The sequence below is a fragment of the Coffea arabica genome, chromosome 6c (genome assembly GCF_036785885.1).
Source record: "Coffea arabica cultivar ET-39 chromosome 6c, Coffea Arabica ET-39 HiFi, whole genome shotgun sequence".
Taxonomy (NCBI): domain Eukaryota; kingdom Viridiplantae; phylum Streptophyta; class Magnoliopsida; order Gentianales; family Rubiaceae; genus Coffea; species Coffea arabica.
Genome location: NC_092320.1, coordinates 52558965 through 52581481, shown reverse-complemented (window position 1 = coordinate 52581481; position 22517 = coordinate 52558965). Strand labels below are relative to the sequence as shown.

The following is a 22517-nucleotide window of genomic DNA, read 5'->3' as shown; positions in this document are numbered from 1 at the left end:
TCAAGAGATTCGACAGCCCGTGACATTGAGAGAATTTGTACCCAAGAGGTATTTAAGTGACGATATTGATAATTCCACTTCTTGTAATGTCATCAAAGCTGAAAATCCTCAGGTCACACAAATTGGCACTAAATTTGAGAAAAAATTCAAAATCGATGGTAAACCACCAGTAGATTGTGCAACAACTATCATCTTTGATGATGACGATTTAACTGTTGAGTTCAAAACCCATAATCGACCTTTGTTTGTTAGTGTGTATGTCCGAGAACAAAAAATGAATCGGATACTCATTGATGGGGAATCTGCTGTCAATATTATGTCCGTACATGCTATGAAAGAATTAGAAATCTCAAGCGATGAACTTTTCCAGATTCGCCTCATGATCCAAGGATTTAACCAAGAGGGGCAAAGAGCAATTGGTCTCATAAGACTTGAATTGCTCATTGGTGAGTTGTCTTCCAGTGCGTTATTTCATATCATTGAAACCAAAACCTTTTATAATATGCTCTTGGGACGACCCTGGATTCACTAGAATGAAATTATACCATCTATCCTGCATCAATGTTTCAAATATTGTCGAGACGGTATAGTTAACAAGGTTGTTGCCGATGATAAACCTTTCACTGAGACCGAGGCTCACTTTACCGACGTCAAATTTTACCTTCAGAAAGAAGCAAAAAGAAAAGAATCAGTGAAGGAAGAAAGTCTAGATTTCAAAGTACCCATTTTGCGATATATTCCAAGATCAAGGAAAGAGGAAGGTCAGTCTTCTTTTATCAGGAATGGTACATTAAATGTTCCGCTCACCAAAATAGAGCCTGTTAAAAATGAGAAATCGAGCTTGCAAGAATTTGTTCGTCCCAAAGAAGAACCGGCGGTAGAACATTACTCACTACTAACTAATCGGATTCAAGAAGGTTTTGATCCAAACGCATATAGATTTCTCGCTGAGACGGGTTATAACCCAAATGAGGAGCATACATTAGGCAAACTCCCTCCTGAGGTGACTGGCGAGAAGATTCATGGATTAACACTTACGCAGAAAATGTTGAAAGAAAAAGGTTATAATGTTGAAAGTTCGTCAATGGGTCTTGGTTATCAACCGTCTTCTCCAGTGCGTATAATGATCAAAAGGGCAAGTTATAACTACGTAAACGAGGAAATGGAGGTCACAAGCCGAAGGAAATCTGTGTTCAATAAATCAAAACGTACTTCTGTGTTTGACAGACTTGGCCCACAGCCGAAAGATTTGAAACCGTCTATCTATGAAAGATTAGGCAGTAAAAAGCAAGAGTACTAAGTTGTTAAGGAAGAAAATCTTACTCCAATAAAGAAGAACGGACCAAGAAAGCAAGTCTCCAATTTCTTCATGCACTATGGAGACTTCTTTAATGTAAGAATTGAAACCATTTTTGAAGAACAAGATCAAGAAAGTATTGCTTCTTGCCATCATATCACGATCAGTGATCCCGAAGAAGAAGAAGAAGATGCAGATGACGCTCCCGCTGAATTTGAACAAGGAGTAAAAAATACAGTCGATGCCCTAAAAGAGATTAATCTTGGCACATGTGACGACCCTCGTCCAATTTACATAAGTTCTTGTATGACTCCTGAAGAAGAGAAAGAGTATGTTGATTTGCTGCTCGAGTTCAAAGATGTCTTTGCTTGGAATTACTCAGAAATGCCTGACTTGGATCCTAGAGTCGCTGTTTATAATTTATCTGTCAAGCGAGAAACAAAATCTGTCAAGCAAACTCAAAGGCGCTTTTGGCCCGAATTGATTCCTCTGATAGAAAATGAGATAAATAGACTAATTGAATCTGGGTTCATACGAGAAGTGAAATATCCAACATGGATTTCAAGTATTGTCCCTGTGAGGAAAAAGAATGGGTAAATCCTAATTTGTGTTAATTTTCGAGACTTAAATGAGGCTTGCCCTAAGGATGATTTTCCGCTCCCCATCACAGAACTGACGGTAGATGCTACGATCGAACACGAAGCACTATCTTTTCTCGATGAATCATCTGACTACAATCAAATACGTATGGCACCTAAGGATGAGGAACTCACTGCCTTCCGCACCCCCAAGGGAATTTATTGCAATAAAGTGATGCCGTTTGGCTTGAAGAACGCTGGAGCGACATATCAAAAGGCAATGCAAAGAATTTTTGATGATATGCTCCATAGAAATGTGGAGTGCTACGTTGATGACCTTGTGGTGAAATCAAAGAAGCGAGAGGATCATATTCAAGATCTTCAAAGAGTTTTCCAACGCCTTCGGAGATACCAATTAAAGATGAATCCTTTGAAGTGCGCATTTGGAGTCACTTCTGGCAAATTTCTCGGTTTCATCGTTCATCAACGGGGGATAGAGGTCGATCGATCTAAAGTTGATGCCATTGTGAACATGTCTGAACCGCGAAATATTCATGAATTGAAGAGCTTTCAAGGGAAGTTGGCATATATTCAGAGATTTATCTCTAATTTGGCCGGATGATGCCAACCCTTCAGTCGATTGATGAAGAAAGGAGTGCCCTTCGAGTGGGATGAATCATGTAGGAATGCTTTTACAAGCATCAAAACGTACCTCATAAATCCCCCAGTGTTGGCTGCATCCATCCCAGGAAAACCATTAATTCCCTATATTTCCGCTCAAGAACGGTCGGTTGGGGTCTTACTTGCTCAAGAAAATGATGAAGGTAAGGAGAATGCGCTGTATTATTTGAGTCGGATGATGACACCTAATGAGTTGAATTACTCACCCATCGAGAAGTTGTGTTTGGCACTTATATTTGTCATTCAGAAGCTAAAACATTATTTTCAAGCATACACTATTCGACTCATATCTAAGTCTAATCCCATTAAATATGTCATGGCAAAACCTGTACTGTCTGATCGACTCGCGAGATGGTACCTCCAGTTTCAACAATTCGAAATTATTTATGTACCTGCGAAGGCTGTCAAAGGACAAATATTGGTAGACTTTTTAGCCGATCATCCCATACCTGCCGAGTAGGAGTTGACTGATGAACTCCTCGATGAAGAAGTGTTTGTGGTCGAATCGTCGTGGTCAATGTATTTCGATGGAGTTGCTCACCGTAATGGAACTGGTGCGGGAGTTATCTTTTATACTCCTGAAACAGATATATTGCCGTACTCTTTCACTTTAACACGTCGGTGTTCAAACAATGTGGCCGAATATCAGGCATTAATTCTCGGTTTTGAAACGACTATAGACATGAAGCAGTTGCATCTTAGAGTCTATGGTGATTCAAAATTGGTGGTAAATCAACTTCTTGGTATTTATGATATTAAGAAACCTAAATTGATCTCATACTATAAGTATGCAAGACAACTCATGGAATATTTAGATGATGTCACTATAGAACATATTCTTAGAAGTTTCAACCAACAAGCTGACTCTTTGGCAAGGGTGGCGTCCATGATCACTCTACCCTCTCATCGAAATCAAATTTCAATATGTCAAAATTGGGTCATACCTCCGATGTTTGATGAAGAAGATGATGGTAAGAAAGAAAATGCTTATCATATTTTTGTCCATGAGATCGAAAAGGAGGATTGGCGTCACTCATCATTGATTACCTTAATCATGGGAAGTTACCAGAAGATCCTAAGAAAAGGGTTGATATACGTCGTCGAGCGCCACGTTTCATTTACTACAAAGGGACGCTTTATCGAAGATCATTCGATGGGGTGTTTCTACGATGTTTTGGAGAAGATGAGACCATGCAAGTAATGGAAGAGGCTCACTCTGGGATATGTGGTGCTACCAGTTTGGCCCAAAATTACACTTTCGCATTAAAAGAATGGGATACTACTGGTCAACAATGGTGAAGGACTGCATTCACTTTGCTAGAAGATGTCAAACTTGTCAATTCTATGGCAATTTCATCCATCAGCCTCCTGAACCATTGCACCCAACTGTGGCTTCTTGGCCGTTCGATGCTTGGGGTTTAGATATAGTTAGACCACTTCCAAAGTTTTTTGGTGGACACATTTTCATTTTGGCGGCGACAGATTACTTTTCAAAGTGGGTTGAAGCGGTTCCTCTAAGAGAGGTCAAAAAGGAGAATGTAACGAATTTCATTCGCTTGCACATCATTTATCGGTATGGAGTCCCGCGTTATATCATCACCGATAATGGTAAACCTTTTTGCAATGTAGCAATGAACAAACTTTGTGAAAAGTTTCATTTCAAACAATACAATTCGTCCATGTACTATGCTGCTGCAAATGGACTCGTTGAAGCATTCAACTAGACCTTATGTAATCTGTTGAAGAAAATCGTGGATAAATCGAAAAGAGATTGGCATCTTCGAATTGGAGAAGCACTTTGGGCATACCGAACTACTTTTTGAACTCCCACACAAGCAACCCCATACACGCTTGTTTACTGTGTTGAAGCTGTTCTTCCACTTGAGAGTCAAATACCTTCGCTAAGAATTGCAATTCAAGAAGGGCTCAGTGAAGAAGATAATGTTCGTCTTCACCTTTAGGAGTTAGAAGCACTTGACGAAAAGAGATTGGAAGCTCAGCAACGGATCGAGTGCTATCAGGCTCGCCTTTCAAAAGCATTTAATAAGCACGTCCGACCTCGCTCTTTCCAAATTTGAGAGTTAGTACTCGTCGTTCGGAAACCGATCATTCTCACTAATGGCGGCCAAAGAAAGTTTACTCCTAAGTGGGATGGCCCCTATGTTGTTCGAGAAGTGTATACAAATGACTTATACAAGTTGGTTACTGAACACGGGTTAAGGGTCGGCCCCATCAATGGCAAGTACCTAAAAAGGTAATATGCGTAATTGGAACCTCACGATGCTCCTGACCTGCATGAGCTAAAATTGTGGATGGCAACCACCAATAGTGTAGTAAATGGTTAAACTGTTGAAACACTCCACCAAGTCTAAGGTGGTAAATAAATAGATACTCCTGACCCGCATGAGGTTAAAATGTGAACGGCAGGAACTACGTGTGATTTGATTCCTTGTTGGGATACGTAGGCAGTTTGGAGGGCAACTTCTAAGTTCAGTTACACCACTCCAAATCAAATCCTTGTTCCTTGCAAAAAAAAAAAGAGAATTTTCTCTTTCCAAAAAAAAAGATATAAAATAAATAAAATGCTCTATTCGAGTTCTTGTATCTTTAAGAAAAAAAACAAGAGATAAGGAACGGAAAGCATTTTATTCAAAAAAAAATTCATTACATGAGAAAAAAAATGGAACAAATTCAAGAAAAGGACATGGTGAAAAGTCTAAATGTCAAATTAATAATCCACTACAGCTATTTTGCATGATTCAAGTGCAGACTTCATATCTTCAAGTTCCTTCACTGCGTCATCAGTCAAGATGCTGGTATTTTCAATAGAAGAGAGCTCATCATGTGCTTGTCTTATCTCGGTCTGGACCTCGTTGAAGGTCTCATGCTTATGATCGATGGTTGAGCTGATTTCCATTCTTTGTTTCTCCAAATCAATAAGTTCCTGTTGCAAAGCTTTCTTCCTATCTTCAATGGACTGAAACTTTTCTTCAAGACTTTGCAAACGACACGTTAGTTCTTCTTCCTTTGCCTTAACTCTTCTGAGTTGGACGGTCGCTTTGGAAAGGAGTTCTCCGTGTGTTTCTTTGCTCATCCTTTCCCACGATGAAGATGCCAAAAGATCATATGCCTCCGCCTTGACAAACAATTCTATCAAGTGGTCTTTTAAAGAGATACCATTGGTAGGATCCGTTCTTGTGATTTCTGCAATGATTTCCTCAGCACACTCTTTTAAAAAAGAGATCTGCTCAATTGGAGTGTCAAAAATCTGTCCCCAAAAATTCATCAACAAACTTTACAAGTACTTTCTTCGATGAGCCTGGATCAATTTTTGACCATGAAATTCTAAAACCAATGCTACCTTAGGTTTTTTCCGGATTTCATGCAAATTAGTCAGCTCCTTCTTTGACAAGGCACCTCCACTGGGGGCAAGTTGTTTTGGGATGCTGATAACGACTTCGTCACCTTTCTTGTTTGAAATTATAGCATCAGTTTCAAGTTCAATTGGTGAGTTGGTACCAACATCTTCTTGGCGGAATTCAAGAAGTGGGGGCTGGAAAAAAAAATGTTATCAGAGTTAAAAAAAAAGGGGAAAAAAGGAATGAAAAAAAGAAAGGAAAAAAGGAGGTTGCAAAAAAAAAAAAAAAAAGAAGATATGATTACCTTAAGTGGCGACACTCCAACCGACAGTGGTGAAAAGGAAACTTCCTCCAAATCAGAAGATATCCTCTTCTTCGATCGGTTCCCATGACGGTCTTGGCTACTACTGCCACTCGCCAACGAATGGGCTCCTCTTTGGGTAGATTCGATGCCCTGAGTTTGAGTCCCTTCTTCTTCTATAGCCTCGATAGAATCACGACCGTCCATCGTTTCAATTTCGACATCTTCTTCTGTGTGAGTCACTGATAAAGATTTTGAAACCTTGGGCGGCATCTTCTTTGCTGGAATCACTGGTTGCGCCTCTTTGATGGCCTGTCGAGAGTTCTTGGAAGACTTATTTCTTGCAACAATGTTTTTCAAGGGACTGCTAACGGTTTTGTTCTTCCGTAAGGTGGATGAGGTAATATCCGTTACAATCTCTATAACTCCATTAGAATGCACTAACTCATTGGCGAAGGTAACCGTATCTTTCTTCGATGATTGCTGAGGGATTTTAGCGGTGAATTTTAAGGGAGTTGAAGAGACACTATTTGACCGAGTCGACCACCAGGCATCATAGTCTTTTGTGATCAATGGATGCTTCCTGTGTGTGGGTATAGTCATCCGAGATCACGTCTGCGTGCGAACTGAAGAATTTCATAGTTGAATAGCCTCACCCAAAGTATAAGTGTGAGTGATCTCTTTCAAGTTGTTGGGGATGTCCTGACAGAAGCCGAATTGTCTGCTGAACCTATAAGGATTATATTTTTCAATAATAAAAGTATTGTCCTTACGTAGAGTTAAATGGCAAGAGCGTTGACTAATAAAGTAGCTCGTGAGTCTTGATGATAAGGATCCATCATCGATAAACGCCTTTTCTTTATTCTCAGTCCAGCACAATTTAGGAAGCATCAAAGGATTCACTTCTTTGAAAATTTCCTTAACTTCCAATTGGCCATAAAATATTATCATTTTCTCACCACTAAATCTTGTCATGCGCGCGTGGTGGCTACTCACTTGATAATTTTCGTAATATACATCGAAGTATTGGCCAATCCAAGCATAGACTGTGGCAGCCCCACTTCTCCCTAAGGCGCACCAGAGGGTTGGCGGGTCGCCTGCCTAACTCTCGCCAGAACTCATGCAAGAAAACTGACTAAACCCTTTCCACGTATAACTTAAACGAACACAAAATTTGTCATCCGAACATGCCAGACCTTTAAACGACCGGAATACTAAAACACATTAATTTCAGAGATAACATTGCCATTGGACATCTGAACGTTCACTCTTAAATACATCTCCGACCAGCTCAACACAAAACTACAAATATACATTACAAACCCCACAGTAAACTCATAAAGGTCAAATAAATTCATACAAGCCAAAACTTAGGGTTTGCACTTTTCCAGCTTCAAGTGACAACCCAAAACAAAAGATACATAGTCAATCCAACACAACAGTACAAAAGCTAAAAGCAGACTTCAAATCTCTCGAATGCCAAAACCTGTTAAGGAAAACAAATATCGTGTGGTGAGTTAAAGCTCAGTAGTGCCCAAAACATGCAATCATATAACACAAACAGTAAATAATAACTTCAAGATAAAATTTAGCAAGTAGAAAAGCGTATAACAGCACAGGGTAGGACACAGGGGTTCTCAGGAGCCATTTTCCACTAGCTTGATCAAAATTAACCGCAGTTGACCCTCCGTCAATTGTCACTATCTAAAGTCCATGTAGATTCATTATTTTTTCCTTAACACGCTCCAACCAACTTACTCCCATCAGGCCCGCACACCTCACGAAAGAGTTTGGATTACTCGAGTATACCTTTTTATAAACTAGTCGAGGGATTCACCCAACGACGTCACAACAAGTGGTTACCAGGTCAGGATAAGAGGCCCTCCCACCCTAAGGTGTGGTACATTCCCCTGCCTGGTAGATTAGTTGACGAGTCCACGCTCCAGTCAACAAATTCAAGGTTTTAGTACTTGAGATAGGATAAGAGGCCCTCCCACCCTCAGGTGTGGTATATTCCCCCACTCAGTACTTAACTAATGCAAGCAAGATATTCGAGAAAATATTTCAAGCAAATCACCACTCAAAAGGGCTAGTGCGATAAAGTACACACTGCCCACTTCGACGGATCAGGAAAACCACTTTCCAAATATCACATAACAAGTCAAGAAAGCACTTTAACAAGTTAATCAGAGAACAAGCACGGACACTCACCAAAAGTGAAGCTCAAAAGTCAAGTTGGGAATCGAAATCCACGCCCTCGCTAAACCCTAGAAATCCAAGTTTTAAAAACTATAAGTTTTACTAAACAACCCCTTGGTTTATATACAAAAGATTATCTGGTATAAAACTAATTTATTTACTCGGAATAAATCAATAAATCTCTTAGAATTAAAGCTAGTAAAGTAATAAAATATTTCGTATGATTCCTTTAAAGCTACTTTTCTTTCTAGAGGTACAACTAAAACCAATTTAATTCAAACAGGTTTTCTTACCGAACAGGTTTTCTAAGTCTTTTTTTTTTTAAGTATTAAAATCTCATGTTTTTAACAATTTTCCTCTAAAACAACTAGCCAAGGATAATTTTATGAAAAACTTAAAGTTTGGAAGTTAATACAATTATTTCTTAAAAATACTAGAACTAGTTTAAGCGAAGAAAAGAATTAACTAGTTAGCAAGGTTCTAAAAAAAAATCCCGACATTTAAATTTTAGTTTTATCGTACTATACATAATTCTATAACTTGATATTAAGATAAAATATTTCAATAAATCTTGATCAAAAATACTCGAATTCAAAAGACCAAAACGGACTTCACGATTCCAACTCATTTGCACTTTGAATTCCAAGTCACCAATATAGTAAAATCACAAACCAAACATCAATTTCACTAGGGCTTTATCAATCATTAGCCCTAGGTTTCAACATATTCAAATCCAATCAAAATTAAACAAAGGAAGTCCAAGATATCAAACGATTCCAAACCACAATTCTTGGACCTTCCAAGTATATTTCAGCCAACTAATTGAACGAATTCACCAAAAATTAAATTCTTGCAAAAAAAATTACTCAAATGGCCAAGAGTTTCATCAATCATCAGCTCTTGGCATCAAACAAATATTTCTTACAACAAGTCAACTAGAAATTTAACTCAAACATAAAAGAAAGTCACGGTTAGCTTACTCACAAATACACTTAGGAACTCAGATTTTCTTTTCTTGTTTCGACAATCAAGAAAAATCCAGCAATTGCCAATTCAAGACATCCATTAAATCTCCATCTTTTATTTGCTTGAAACACCAAATATATACCTCATAATCCATCCAACCAAAACCAAAACAAGTAACACACAAATCCAGAAAATAACCTCACCCAAAAACCTCAATTAATTCGGCCGGCCTCCAAATCCAACTTCCAGCAATATAGTAGTTTATTTATAGAGCTTTTGTCCCTAGTTTTCTTCAATTTTTTTTTTCTTCAACTCAACATGCAAAAGGTGATTAGCAAGCTACAAGCAAATCTTAAACATCCCATATGAAAATCTTAGCTACAAATTCGAAAAAAAACTAATCAAATGTTCAACCCCTTCTCTCAGCCGCAACCCATTTTTCTTCACATCAGATTTTCCTATGTTGCAATTCAACATCCGGACGCACAAGCATCACATGCAAGTCCATAGCTGACCTCATATGCCTATAATCAGCTAATTTCAGTTCAGAAATTACCTCAAATGGAGCTCACTCACGCGACCAGAAAGCTGAAAATTTTTTTTCTCTCCTCTCGGCTTTGCTCACGCACGCGAGGATGGTTGGTCTGAGTTCAGTGGTTGCAGCTGTGGTGGTTGTGGTTGAATTGATCATGGCTGGTTGAGGGTGAAGAATGAAATGACAGCTCTCGGTGGTGATGGAGGAAGTAATGAAGCTCGCACGGTTATCTCTTGCTCTCACCCTCTCTCGGACAGTTCAAGGTTCGCAACTCGCACAGCTCTCTCTCTGGTTTCCTCTCGTCGATGATACCAAGGCAGGGAATGGAGTGAAATGGAATGGTGTTGTGGGGTGTTGGAGTTGCTGAAATGGAGAGATAAATCGCGGATGAAGGAGATGGAGTGTGTGAGTGGAGAATGAAATGCAATCCGGCAAAGATGAAAATGTTTGTGTTTTAAAGTTGGCCAATGAAGCTTTGGTGGTTGCATGGTAAATCCGAGATGGTGGAGGGCCAATTTGGTCTTTTCACATTTCATCCGAATTTCCACTTAAGTCCTCAATCCTAATCTAATTCCAAAATATATCGACTTCGTCTTGATGCTAAGGTTCTCGTTAACACTTAATCATTATTAACGCTTAAGATTAGCTATTGGAATTCAAAGAATTTATATTAAGACTATAAAATAATCTACCTCAAGAGATGTTAACTTAACAAAACCAAGTAATTTAATATTTTAGCACAATTATATTACTTGTAACCTGAGAATTGTTTTCACTTACTTAGTTAAGAACAAGTAGAAATAAAGCTAGAATTTATTTAATAATCAAGAATACCAATGCAATATGCCTAGATGTATATATGTATGTAGTCATTTTTTCGAGGTTCTCACATAGACGTAATGGATTGGAAAAGTTACCCCACATTCTCCAAGGTTAAGGGCGTGGATGATCTCCCTCAACCCATGATATATGCTTGCAAGGACGGGAATTGCAAGACAAAATTTTTTCCCTGTAGCCATTAAGCATGCAACCTTGAAGACACTTGGACGAATACGATCAACCTTTTTGCTTGGCAAAAGGAACTTGCAAATCCAACACGCTATGAATGCCGCAATATAGGTTTCCTTTCTTAGAGACCATAGGATACCCAGGGTGTCAAAAGGGACATTGAAGTCATTCGTATCGGCAAGGTCGTAAGGCTCCACGTTTCCAGAAGGGTTGTAAGTCAATTTTGGTTTAGATGTGGTCTTCCTTCTATTCGCTCTACTCGGAGGAGCCCTATACCTACCCTCTCCTTTAAACCAGAAGCGAATCCAATCCTTCATCCATACCCTTTGGTCATTCGTCCAAAGGTGGTAGTAGGTGGAAAAGAGGTACCTACAACTCTCGGGGAGAAGTGGCTTCCCTTCTTTGTCATGAGTGAGGAGCTCCTGCGCCGAAGGAACAACTTCATCGAAAAACGTGCCATCGATCGAAAGGCCACCAAGTCGATAAAGGTCCCAAAGTGTGATGGACAACTCCCCAACGGGCGTATGAAGTGTGTTCGTCGAAGGACACCAATATTTGAAGAAGGCTCGCAAGATATTTTCACAGCGGTCGTAGGAGTATCTTGATGCGTAGACGGCTTCAAATATGCTAGCGCGTGTGAGTATTTCTTTATACATTCCAAGCATGTCCTCAACCCACTTCCACTAATGGGAGGTGAAGCACGCCTCACCGAAGAAGGACGAAGGGATTTTCCATGTAGCTTTGTCAATATTCAATCCCACGAACGGAAGCGTGAATTTGATTATTTCCGAATCTCCATTGTGAAGTGACGAGTTTAATACGACCACTTCTTCTTCCCTCGACGTAGTGGAGAAAGTCGACGGTGCCACCATTTCCTTAGTCCACTTGCTAGTCCAATCTTCAAGATGAAAACATCCTTCGAGGGGTATGAAGGATTCAGCGAGCGGGCCGATTGCTGGTTTGTAAACATGTAGTGACAAGCTCTTTGATTGAGTTCCTCCCCGTTTATCCGTCAGTGAAATATGCGGCAGTGGCACGGTGTAGTCCTTAATTTGCATGATTGCTGGAATTTTGTAAAAGAAAATATTAGATGATGCAGGGAGCTTCGTGCAAAAAAGTTTGGTAATTAAATTACCTAATTGGTTGCCTTTTCTTCAAATTCCCAAAATTATTTTAAGCTCCTTTTCGGGCACGAGGTGGGTTATCTACAGAAGAACAAATTAGTAAAATATTGACATGCACTGCGGCAAAAAAAAAGGGGAGAAAAAAAAGAGAAAAACAATTAAGGTCGGAGTTCTAGCAAACGAGGGGAAAAGATTTTGCTCAAATGTCATATTTGGTATTATCCTACTGGACGAGCAAAAAAAAAAAAAAAGAGAGAGAGAGAGAGAGAAGGGGCTCAAGTATCATATTTGGTATTATCCCAATAGATGAAAAAAAATGGTACGAAAATCGAGATTAAATTTCAGCCCTGAGGAATAGCTCAAAAAAAAATATTTTGGAGCCAATCTTCATTCTCAAATAATATTTAAATGGCATACATGATCTCGAATAATATTTAAAAAGGCACCAATCACCATTCGGCCAATTTTAGTCTTTCAATCGAGACCCGAGCTTCATTCTCAAATAATATTTTGAGAATTATTTCGTAAAATCGTGGGGGCTCTAAGCGTCTCAATTGACTAAAGTTTCTTGTAATAATTAAATATTGCAAGTAAAAAAGGGTGAAGCCTCAAGTACCTGATGAGCAAAAAGAAAAAAAAATTATTGAAGTGCAGCCGATGAATGATGATTGATGCTTGTGGCTCGGCAAAGTTCCCCCGAGGATAATCTTCCTTTTGGAGAATTGCTGTTGGAAACTGGTGTCGGAAACAAACACGACAAAAAGGGGCTATTAATGGGCAATTTAACGAAGGTATGAGCATTCGAAAGAACAATCATGGATGAAGAGTAGCTGTGAATACTGCATGCAAATATAAAAGTATTAATCATGGTGATATTGGCCAAAAGTGTCGTCGCATTAGACACACAACATCAAGGATGTGTCAAAATAAGCGCACAAAATCTATTGCCGAAAGTTTCTTTTAATGATTAAGTGCTCGAAAAAAGTCTTGGGGCACCTAAATGTCAAATATTCACATTAAGAGACGACGGGCAGCCATAATATGATCAGTTCTTGCAGTGGGAAGCTTCACGCGAAATAAATAAAGAAGAGGATACATGTGATGCTTAGTAGACAAAGCTTAGTACATGTACCTCCAATTCAACTAGCCCATAAGTGTCTCGACAAAGGTGGCTATCAATAAGACTACACAAAGGAACAAGTCTACAATGTTGAAACCAAATTCTTGAATGCGCAATGGGGAAACAAGTAGATCAGATATGACGCTAAACATTGGATTTGAAATAAATTGAAGCCATGCCGCAAGATGACTAGAAGGCTATGTTATCCTACGGGTTCAAAACGTAACATGCGTAAGATGCAAGTTCCAAGTATCACTCGTGTGCAGGACACCAAGGGTGAATCCAAGTAAAACATGCAAAAGCCATTGTCGAGTTTTCTCTCAACAATTATGTGCCGAAAGTAGAGTTTTGGGGTACCTGATAAATGGGAACCATTTCCGTCAGAACGCAAATAGTGGGTAGATACCAATTGAGTAGCAGCAATAGTGGTTGGTGTTAAGCAACGGCAGCAGCGTTTGACGAACAAGCAAGTGGCGGTTGTAATAGCAATGGCCACACTAGCAAGGATTCGATGAAGCAAAGCATAAACTCTTTCAAGTTCTTTATTATTAAGGAGTTAATGGCCTGGACTTAGCTATTTATAATGGGGGACTGATCCTAAATCCTATGAAAGATGAGCAGGAGCGTGGCTTTAATCCGAATAGGATTAGGTCTCTGTTGGAAGTCTCTCGGCCGAAGGAAAGAAATTTCTCGCGAGGTCTTTGTAAGTTTTGGGGAGATTGGCTCTGCACTGATGGTGGTCTCTATTGCAATTGGGTTTCAGACTTCTAAATTGCTTGAACTTCGAGACTAACAAGGAATGGAAGTTGTTGATTCAAGAGTCCTAGTCATATTAGAGGAATTTTGATGATTTGCCGCTCAAGCTCCCGAGACCGACAAGAAGAAGTGGTCTTGAAGTTTGGAAGCGGTGGAGTTCTGTGGGTTCCCATGATTTCTATGATCAATTGGATTCCTATGATTTCCGAGTGTGATTGGTAAACAAGATGCATGGAAGATCAATTGATTCCTATGATTTCATCTTTGAAAGGCCTTGCACATGAATGGTTAAGCAAGCAATATGCAATGTTCCCCATATGAATATATTGGCTTTCTTGAGGACAAAAGGTTATAATTAAAGTTGATGGCCATTATTATTATTATTATTCTTAATGGAGCATAGAGGTCGGTTTCCTTAAATGGCGAGTGAAGGGAGAAAATCAACGTATTTCGCTTAACAAATTGGGAGATTATAAAGTCGAAACTTACCCGTTCAAGTTTTACTCTTCGCAAACAAGTTTCGAAGGGGCATTTGTAGACAATGAAATTTTAATTAATTCTTGAAATTACCATTGGTCTATAAATTATTTTTATGGCTTGTTTCTGTCCAATCGGATATTGCCATATGTCATGTACACTTGGAAAATTAGTTATTAAATGGCCAATTATATTTTGCCACGTGTCAAGGTGAGGTGTTCCAAATCAAGTCAAATTGCAGGGATATCTCCCCCAACTAAATCATATCATGTCACATGTCTATTGGATAAATATCTAAGTATTTATTTCTTATTAAAGAGATAATATTTAGAGTCGTTTGATCCATATATATCTTTTATATACTGCAATGGTTTGTCCAATCACACGGTGCCACGTCACTTGTCCCCACAAGCTTGGCCAATCGAGAAATTACCTATCTCTTTATTGATAAATATAAAATGAAGAGATAATATTTGGCTGGCACAATCCTAATATGACTGCAAGTCTTACAAGACAAGTAAAGTGGTACACAGGTCTTCAACCTCTTCCTCTTGCTATAGCTATAAATAGGGGTCTCTCAAACCAAATTAGGGACACACAGAGACTCAGAGTCATCCAGAGGCATCTCATGTACACTTGGAAAATTAGTTATTAAATGGCCAAATATATTTTGCCATGTGTCAAGGTGAGGTGTTCCAAATCAAGTCAAATTGCAGGGATATCTCCCCCAACTAAATCATATCATGTCACATGTCTATTGGATAAATATCTAAGTATTTATTTCTTATTAAAGAGATAATATTTAGAGTCGTTTGATCCATATATATCTTTTATATACTGCAATGGTTTGTCCAATCAGACGGTGCCACGTCACTTGTCCCCACAAGCTTGGCCAATCGAGAAATTACCTATCTCTTTATTGATAAATATAAAATGAAGAGATAATATTTGGCTGACACAATCTTAATGTGACTGCAAGTCTTGCAAGACAAGTAAAGTGGTACACAGGTCTTCAACCTCTACCTCTTGCTATAGCTATAAATAGGGGTCTCTCAAACCAAATCAGGGACACACAGAGACTTAGAGTCATCCAGAGGCATCTCATACGCTCAAGCATTGAAGCTCCAAGCTACGAAGGTCTGGGTCCTCAAGCTCCTCAAGTCTTCCATATATCAAAGCTTGAGTTTTCAAATATTTTCAAGTTCTTCAAATCTTCTATATCAAGATTTGAAAGAATCGGCGGTTGATCCAAGTACAAGCTGCGAAGCCCTTGGGTTAGCGTTCGAGGAGAAGAATCGAAGGAAGTTCTCTATAAGTTTGAGAAAAATTCCATAGATTGTACCCACATATTTCTAAATTTATATATTACATATTTATCGTGTATTTCTCTTTTCTTGTCATTTTGTAGACTTGAAATTTTAATCGCGTACACTAGGTATTTGTCTGACCCACATAAAGCACGATCTCAGACTGGCTATCTCTTTACTTGTGGTGGAACAGCCATTTCTTGGTGTTTTACAAAACAATCCTTAACTGCCACCTCATCAAATCATGCTGAAATAATAGCAATTCATGAAGTCAATCGAGAATGCGTTTGGCTAAGATCAATGACCCACTACATCCAGAAGAGTTGTGGGTTATCCTCCGAGAAGGAAAATCCTCCAACAATTTTATATAAAGATAATGCAGCTTGTATAGCTCAATTAAAAGGAGAATTTATTAAAGGAGATAGGACGAAACACATTTCACTGAAATTCTTCTTTACTCATGATTTGCAGAAGAATGGTGAGATTGATGTGCTACAAATCCGATCGGATAATAATTTGGCAGATTTGTTTACCAAGGCATTGCCGACTGCTACATTTGGGAAACTGGTGAAGAATATTGGAATGCGTCGGCTAAAAGATCTCAAATAAAGTTTGCATCAGGGGGAGAAATTACTACACAAGAATAGTGTACTCTTTTTCCTTCACTAGGATTTTTGTCCCACTGGGATTTTCCCTAGTAAAGTTTTAACGAGAGATATTCTTTGTATAATGGACATTCAAGGGGGAGTATTATGAAATAATGATAAAGATGTGAATATCCATTGATATTCTCAAGTAGATAAATACTTGTATTCTCTCTAGATTCATTGGTATTTTGGATGAACCCATTTATGGATGTACTTGATGTACTAAATTCATGTATTTGTATTTAATAGGGTTCATGTACCTTGATCTTGGATCACCTATATATAGGGGTAAATCTTACTTCATTTGTAACCTTGAAATCTGGAAGTACTTTGATCAGTAAAATATATAATAATTATATCTCTCTCCTCTTCTCACTCTACTATTCCAATCCCCACTTTTGATAGTTTATTTTATTAGTTTCACAACAAAAGTACAAAAAAGTAGATTACTCGACAGAAGTATTAGTTTGAAAGGACAATTAGCATTTAATGCTAAAGGAAAAGCAACGGTATTACTGGGAACCAAAGAAAAACGAAGTCAAAATGGCAATTTTCCAATGAAGAAGAGGCGGGTTTCAAAGAAACATGTAGAAACAAAAAGTGAGGCATCCACAAAAGTGAACAATGAGTCAACAAAAAATAGGGTTGGAAGACAACAATATTACCAAACAATCAAGCAACTATAGCATGCAACTTGAGGGAAGGAAAAAATGAATGGCATAACTGAAAAATAAGACAAACCTAAGGCTAAACTAATGACATGAGGAAGCCAAAGCTGTGGCGACCCCACTTTCCCCTAAGGCGAACCAGAGGGTTGGCGGGCCATCTGCCTATCTCTCGCCAGGACTCACGCAAGCAAGCTAGCAAAAATCCTTCCGAAGTATAACCTAATCTATTACAACATCGTTTCCCTCCAAATAAGCCGGTTTCTAGAATCACATTAACTTCAGAGATAACAGTGCCTTAAGATAGCCAACATCGATTCTTAAAATACCTTCCCGAATACAACCCAAGAAACAAAACATCAATTCAAATATATCCTTACAAGCCAAGTAACAAATTCATACAAGCCACATACAAATCCAGGGTTTACACTTTTCCAGCTTCAAGTGGCAACCTAAGGCAAAACTACAATGTTTAACTCGAATTACATTCATGAAAGTAAACAATCTAGTACTACTTCCGAGCACCTTTGGTCTCAAATCCTGTAAAAGAAAATCACAACGTGGAATGAGCTACACAGCCCAGCGAGGTTCCAAGACACTCTAACAGTTCAAACAAATCAAGAAAGTTGTGCATGTCATATGCATGGTTCGAGGTTACACAATCGCAGGTTATCATGAGGTGATAATCATTACTCGGGTAATTGCTACTTTGAAAACACATGTAGTGGTAGTACATTTTGCTGGTAACTTTACTATGAGTACAACTCGTAAATTATCTAAAATTACTAACGTAATTTTTGGAATGAATGACCATATAAATATATTTTCATGAATTTTTAGTCAAACAAATAGTGGCTCGTCTGACTAGAAGAACATTACAAGGATTGCTTCATCTCAGAGATTAATGCTCATGAGGAGTCTTACCCGAGAAATGTCAACTAGGAGAGCAATAACATTATTAATAGCAAAGCAAGCACAAAAGGATACAGTACTCGGTCCACTTCCCGTCTTTATAACTCCGATCGGTAACTCCTTCGATTGACTGGCCATCACCTTATCCCTCCAGTGATAGTACTCGAGTATACCGAAACGGTTGTCCAGGGTTCCAACCTACCCGACCGAGCCCAGTCCTGGCTCGAGTAGGTCAGTAACCGAGACAGAGCCCAAGTTCAGCTTATAGCTTACAACATGCACAGGTAATCAAGTAATTCGACAAAAAGTAAAATTCATCATTTGAATAGGTCGAGTGAGGTGAAGTACACACTCGCCTAACCATGATGGACAACTTCATATAACATGTGATTCATGATAATCAAGTAATCAAGTGGATACTTAGCACGTAAGCAATACAAGTTGATTTCATGGGAGCATGTAATTCACGGATATCGAATAATCATATAGATTAGAAATCATGTGAGCAAATAGTCAAGTAATCAGGTAGTCATGTGGGTTGGTAAACGGTTAACGGTTAACGGTTGGCAGTTAACGGTTGAGTAATGATGGTTATTTGGCAGGCATTTGCCGTATTAATAGGCCATCATTGGCCGTTATCCCACTTTTACCATGTGAGAGTCGAGGAGATTCACTCCAACGACGTATGCAACCATAGCATACCAAGTCATGTTATTCGAGCATTTTCAAGCATGGGTATGGTAGATATTTAACACATAGTACTTAACACTTAGAAATCATGAAATGAGCATGTTCTAGACTTATTCCATTATGTATTCCTATATGGAACACTCATCTAGTCAAACAAGCGCAATAGGTCTCAAACAAGCGTTTTAGGCGTCCGCTCCGAGTTCCTCTTGGAGATCTCCTCGGTTGCCTGAGCAAACAATAATTCAAGTACCACTCAATATCGCTACGAATTCTTTAGTTTTTGATGAAGATTGTACGCTAGTGCAATCTAAGAAATTAACGCGGAGACGAGCCTAAGAATTCGTGTAACTCGAGGTTCAAAAGTGGAGTTTTAGAACACAAGACAAATCTGATTTCCATCTCTGGATTCAAATGTAAAACAATCAAATGATATTGAAAGAAATGAAGAGTTCGAAACCCCTTAGTTTCCTTTAAGTTAGAAAATTCCAGATTTAACAAGTAATCTTTGAAACATCATATCTTACTCTCTACGAGCCCAAAATTGGAAAACTTGGTACTATTGGAAACCTCTTTGAAAGTACTAAAAGTTCCTAGAATACACTTTTCCATGACTCTAAATGGAAGATAGGCAAAAATGGGCTCAAAGTTACTGTTTTGGTTCATAAGGCAGATTTAAGTTGGTTTTTGGCCAACTTTGAAAATTCGGCAAAATTCACTTGATTGGAACTAGCCTTTTAAATTTGATACTCTTTTAGAGTCGCAATCCAAGTTTACAGTAAAACAAGCGGAATGAGAAACGGAGTTTTGAGCACCAAGATACGGTAGCTCAAAGTTACTAAAAGTTTCTTGTTAAACAAGGGTCTTCCAAAATCAAGTCTCGAACTTTGGTAATTTATTTGACCCATGAAACGGCCTCAGAATAACACCATAATTAGCAGTATAATACTACCATATAAGGGTTATTCCTCTGTCAAATTTCATAGAAAAATATGCACGGAAAGTCACTTAACAAAATCACTCAAGTTTCCAAAATTTTAAGGCAAGGCTGCCTTGTGTATGAAAATTTCCTTTTCTAAACTTTTGACCAAGAGAAAATCCTCTAAACATGGTTCATTTGTTGAGGCAAAATCTAAAGAACATTCATGGTACCTTTGGTGGGTGTTTAACACCAAGAAATTTAATTATCAAGTCTAAACCAAGCCTTGCATCAAATCTGTCTAAAAATCATGGTTTTCAAGAGCAGAGCAGGTTTCATATTTTGATCACAGGTCACTCAAATTAACTCGGAATTTGGCATGGTTATGGCATTGGAAAACATAGTCATAGAGCTATAATTTCACAGAAGAAATCATTTTGAAATTCGGCACCCAACTAGCTCGAATTCGAGCCACAAGTTGTAGCCTCAGCATTTTGTTCTTGTAAAACAGAGAAACAGAGTAGTCATCTTTAAATGGTTGGTTTGGCTCACACACATGGAACCAGAACATACATTTTATACCGTTGGAAAGGCTGGGATATCTAGTTTCAAATGCCGCTGACGGCACTCGATTTTGATATCGGAGCACAGAGTTATGGCCGAAATACAAAAGCGGGTCAGAGCATTACGAAAACAGTTTTCCAGATTTACTGGCTTCACGAAATTGATCCCATTGACCAACCAAACCTCAATATTTTTAAATGAAACTTTATACACCATATATTCAACATATAAACATGATATATAAGTCATGAAACCCTCAAAATTCTGCAAAAAGGGGTGCGATTGAAACAGGGCAAACCTGAACATTTTTGAACTACACATCCCTTGAAGTCGAGACTAGTTAGGTATCATTAATCTACCCATTTAAGCACTAAACCAGCATTATATCCATCATCAATCGTTAATCCAAGGGTGGGAGTTCATAGAGCCCACCATCAAAATTTTCCGACATGAAATAAAACAAATAACATGTAATTTCGGCAAATAATCCCACCACAATAAATCTGTCATCGGCTAAACAGAATTTCCAGCAGCTAATTGGTCATAAATCCAACTTTTTACTCGGCTAATACATGATATTAAGTACTCAAATCCGACAAGCAAATACTTGACTAGCTAATCAGATCATCCAAGTCATTGTGGGAATTCATAGAGCCCACTCACCAAGTTTCCATTAAAACTCAAAAGAGCCACCATCGGCTAAGCTGGAAAAAAAATTGCAGCAGCTATGTTTCACCATTTTTGGTCAATTTATCCAACGGATCAAGTACTTTACAACTGAATATCTTACAAGACTTAAGACACATATATTTCATGCATTTCTAAACATTGTTTGCTAATGAAAAAATTCCAGAAACAACTGCAAATTCTGGTTTCACTCCCTTGGCAAGTCACGTAAATTTTCCAGCATTTACTCAGTCATAAACAAAATTTTCCTTCGGTTAAAACCTTGTATTTGGCACTTAAATCTCACATGCACAACTACTGAACTAATTAGCTAGCATTTCCAGTCCAGATTCAGCTCGGTTGTTACCAAAAATTCATCAATCAACCAGCAAGTTGTTCGGCCACTCTCGGATGAGCTTGCAGGCAAGCCGATTCTGTTTCATCTCTTCTTTTCTAGCTTAATCCGAACTAACTAACTTCAGGCAAGACTTAATCACCTAGTTCTTAGTTAGTTAACAACATTTAAAAGCTCAGATTACTCCAAAGAAACAAGATTAAAGCTGCATTTCTGTTTCGGCTTCTCGGCAAAACTATTTCCATCAAAAATCAGATTTTCCTTTTCTTTGATTTCCTCATCCGGACACAAACAATACATGCATGCCCCTAGATGGCTCAATCTACTTCCGATCAATCCTAAAATGGTCCAGAAATTACCTCACAGTAAGCTAAGCCTTCGCACAGGAAATCTGAAAAATTTTCCTTCCTCTCGGCTCTCACGCACGCAGCAGATTTTGGTTGCAGTAGTTGCTGCTGGAAACTGATTGCAGCTAGTATGGTGTTGCGGTGAAGATGGTTGTGGTTGGTGGAAGGTGAAGAGTGCGACAAGGGGTGGAGCTCACGCAGTGCTGCTCCCCTTTCTTCTCTCCAGCTCACGGACAGAGCAGGAAAAATTTGCAGCTCGCGGATTCTTTTCTTCCCTCTCGGATTGCAGAGTGCGGCTCAGTCTCTCCCTCTCTATCTCAGTCGATGTTAACGAGGTGAAGGTGGAGTGTGGTCTGAGTGAATTGTTGCAGAGGAAATGGAATGGAGTTGCGGTAGTGGTTTGTGATATAGGAATGAAGTAGAAAATATGGTGCCGCGGATTTGGAGAAGGAAAAAAGAATGGTTTACGGTTTTGGAGCAGAGGTTGCGTGTGTGCGAATCGGTTGCGTATCGAATTGGAGAAAATGTGATTGGCCGATAGTTGCGGTGATTAAAATTGTTGTCAGAGGTTTCGTTTGGTTTGCATGGAAATGTAAGGGCATTTTAGTCTTTTCACTTTGCTCCCTAACCTCAACTTAATTTCTCAAATCCAACTTAATTCTAAAAATTATCTCCAAGTGTGATTTGAACGCCTAATTATACCCTAATATACCTAAACCATTTTTATCGAATAATTCTCGATTAAACTTTAATATTAAGGTTCCTAGTAATTCCTATATTATTTAGCGATTAAATTAGTTATTAAAATTTCCAATTATTATTTCTCAAGAAGTGGAGTTAGTCTAACTCGAAATTTATCGATTTAGTAATATAAAGTCAAGTGAAATGATAATTAAATCCAAGGGTGTCAATTTGCACATAAAAATTATTTTTACGCACTTATTGTGAAAACAAAGAAAGATAATGATATATTTATCGAATTTTCACGCCTTAAGTATGTTTAGTATATTAGAATCATATTTATCTAAAATTCATTGGTGTTCATCT

The 22517-nt window shown here is 38.5% G+C and overlaps 2 protein-coding genes across 8 annotated transcripts; one reads left to right on the top strand and one right to left on the bottom strand.

The window, feature by feature from the left end:
- Nucleotides 1-3073: 3073 nt before the first annotated feature.
- Nucleotides 3074-4280, top strand: LOC140008791 (uncharacterized). Its single transcript, XM_072053669.1, has 3 exons — nucleotides 3074-3527; nucleotides 3575-3753; nucleotides 3921-4280. The coding sequence occupies exons 1-3, from the start codon at nucleotides 3074-3076 to the stop codon at nucleotides 4278-4280; spliced, it is 993 nt and encodes a 330-aa protein (XP_071909770.1).
- Nucleotides 4281-5183: 903 nt separating this feature from the next.
- LOC113692228 (uncharacterized) lies at nucleotides 5184-21956 on the bottom strand. 7 transcript variants are annotated; one of them, XM_072053845.1, is made up of 7 exons: nucleotides 21483-21956; nucleotides 13526-17560; nucleotides 12665-12783; nucleotides 12060-12129; nucleotides 10807-11987; nucleotides 6220-7702; nucleotides 5184-6109 (listed from the first exon to the last, which is right to left on the bottom strand). In XM_072053845.1, exons 6-7 carry the CDS (start codon nucleotides 6817-6819, stop codon nucleotides 5852-5854), a joined length of 858 nt encoding a protein of 285 aa, XP_071909946.1. In that variant the 5' UTR covers nucleotides 6820-7702; nucleotides 10807-11987; nucleotides 12060-12129; nucleotides 12665-12783; nucleotides 13526-17560; nucleotides 21483-21956; the 3' UTR covers nucleotides 5184-5851. The 7 variants fall into 7 exon arrangements, with proteins under 7 accessions (XP_071909946.1, XP_071909945.1, XP_071909947.1 ...); XM_072053844.1 differs by having other exon boundaries at nucleotides 10834-11987; XM_072053846.1 differs by lacking the exon at nucleotides 12060-12129 and having other exon boundaries at nucleotides 10834-11987.
- Nucleotides 21957-22517: the final 561 nt, after the last annotated feature.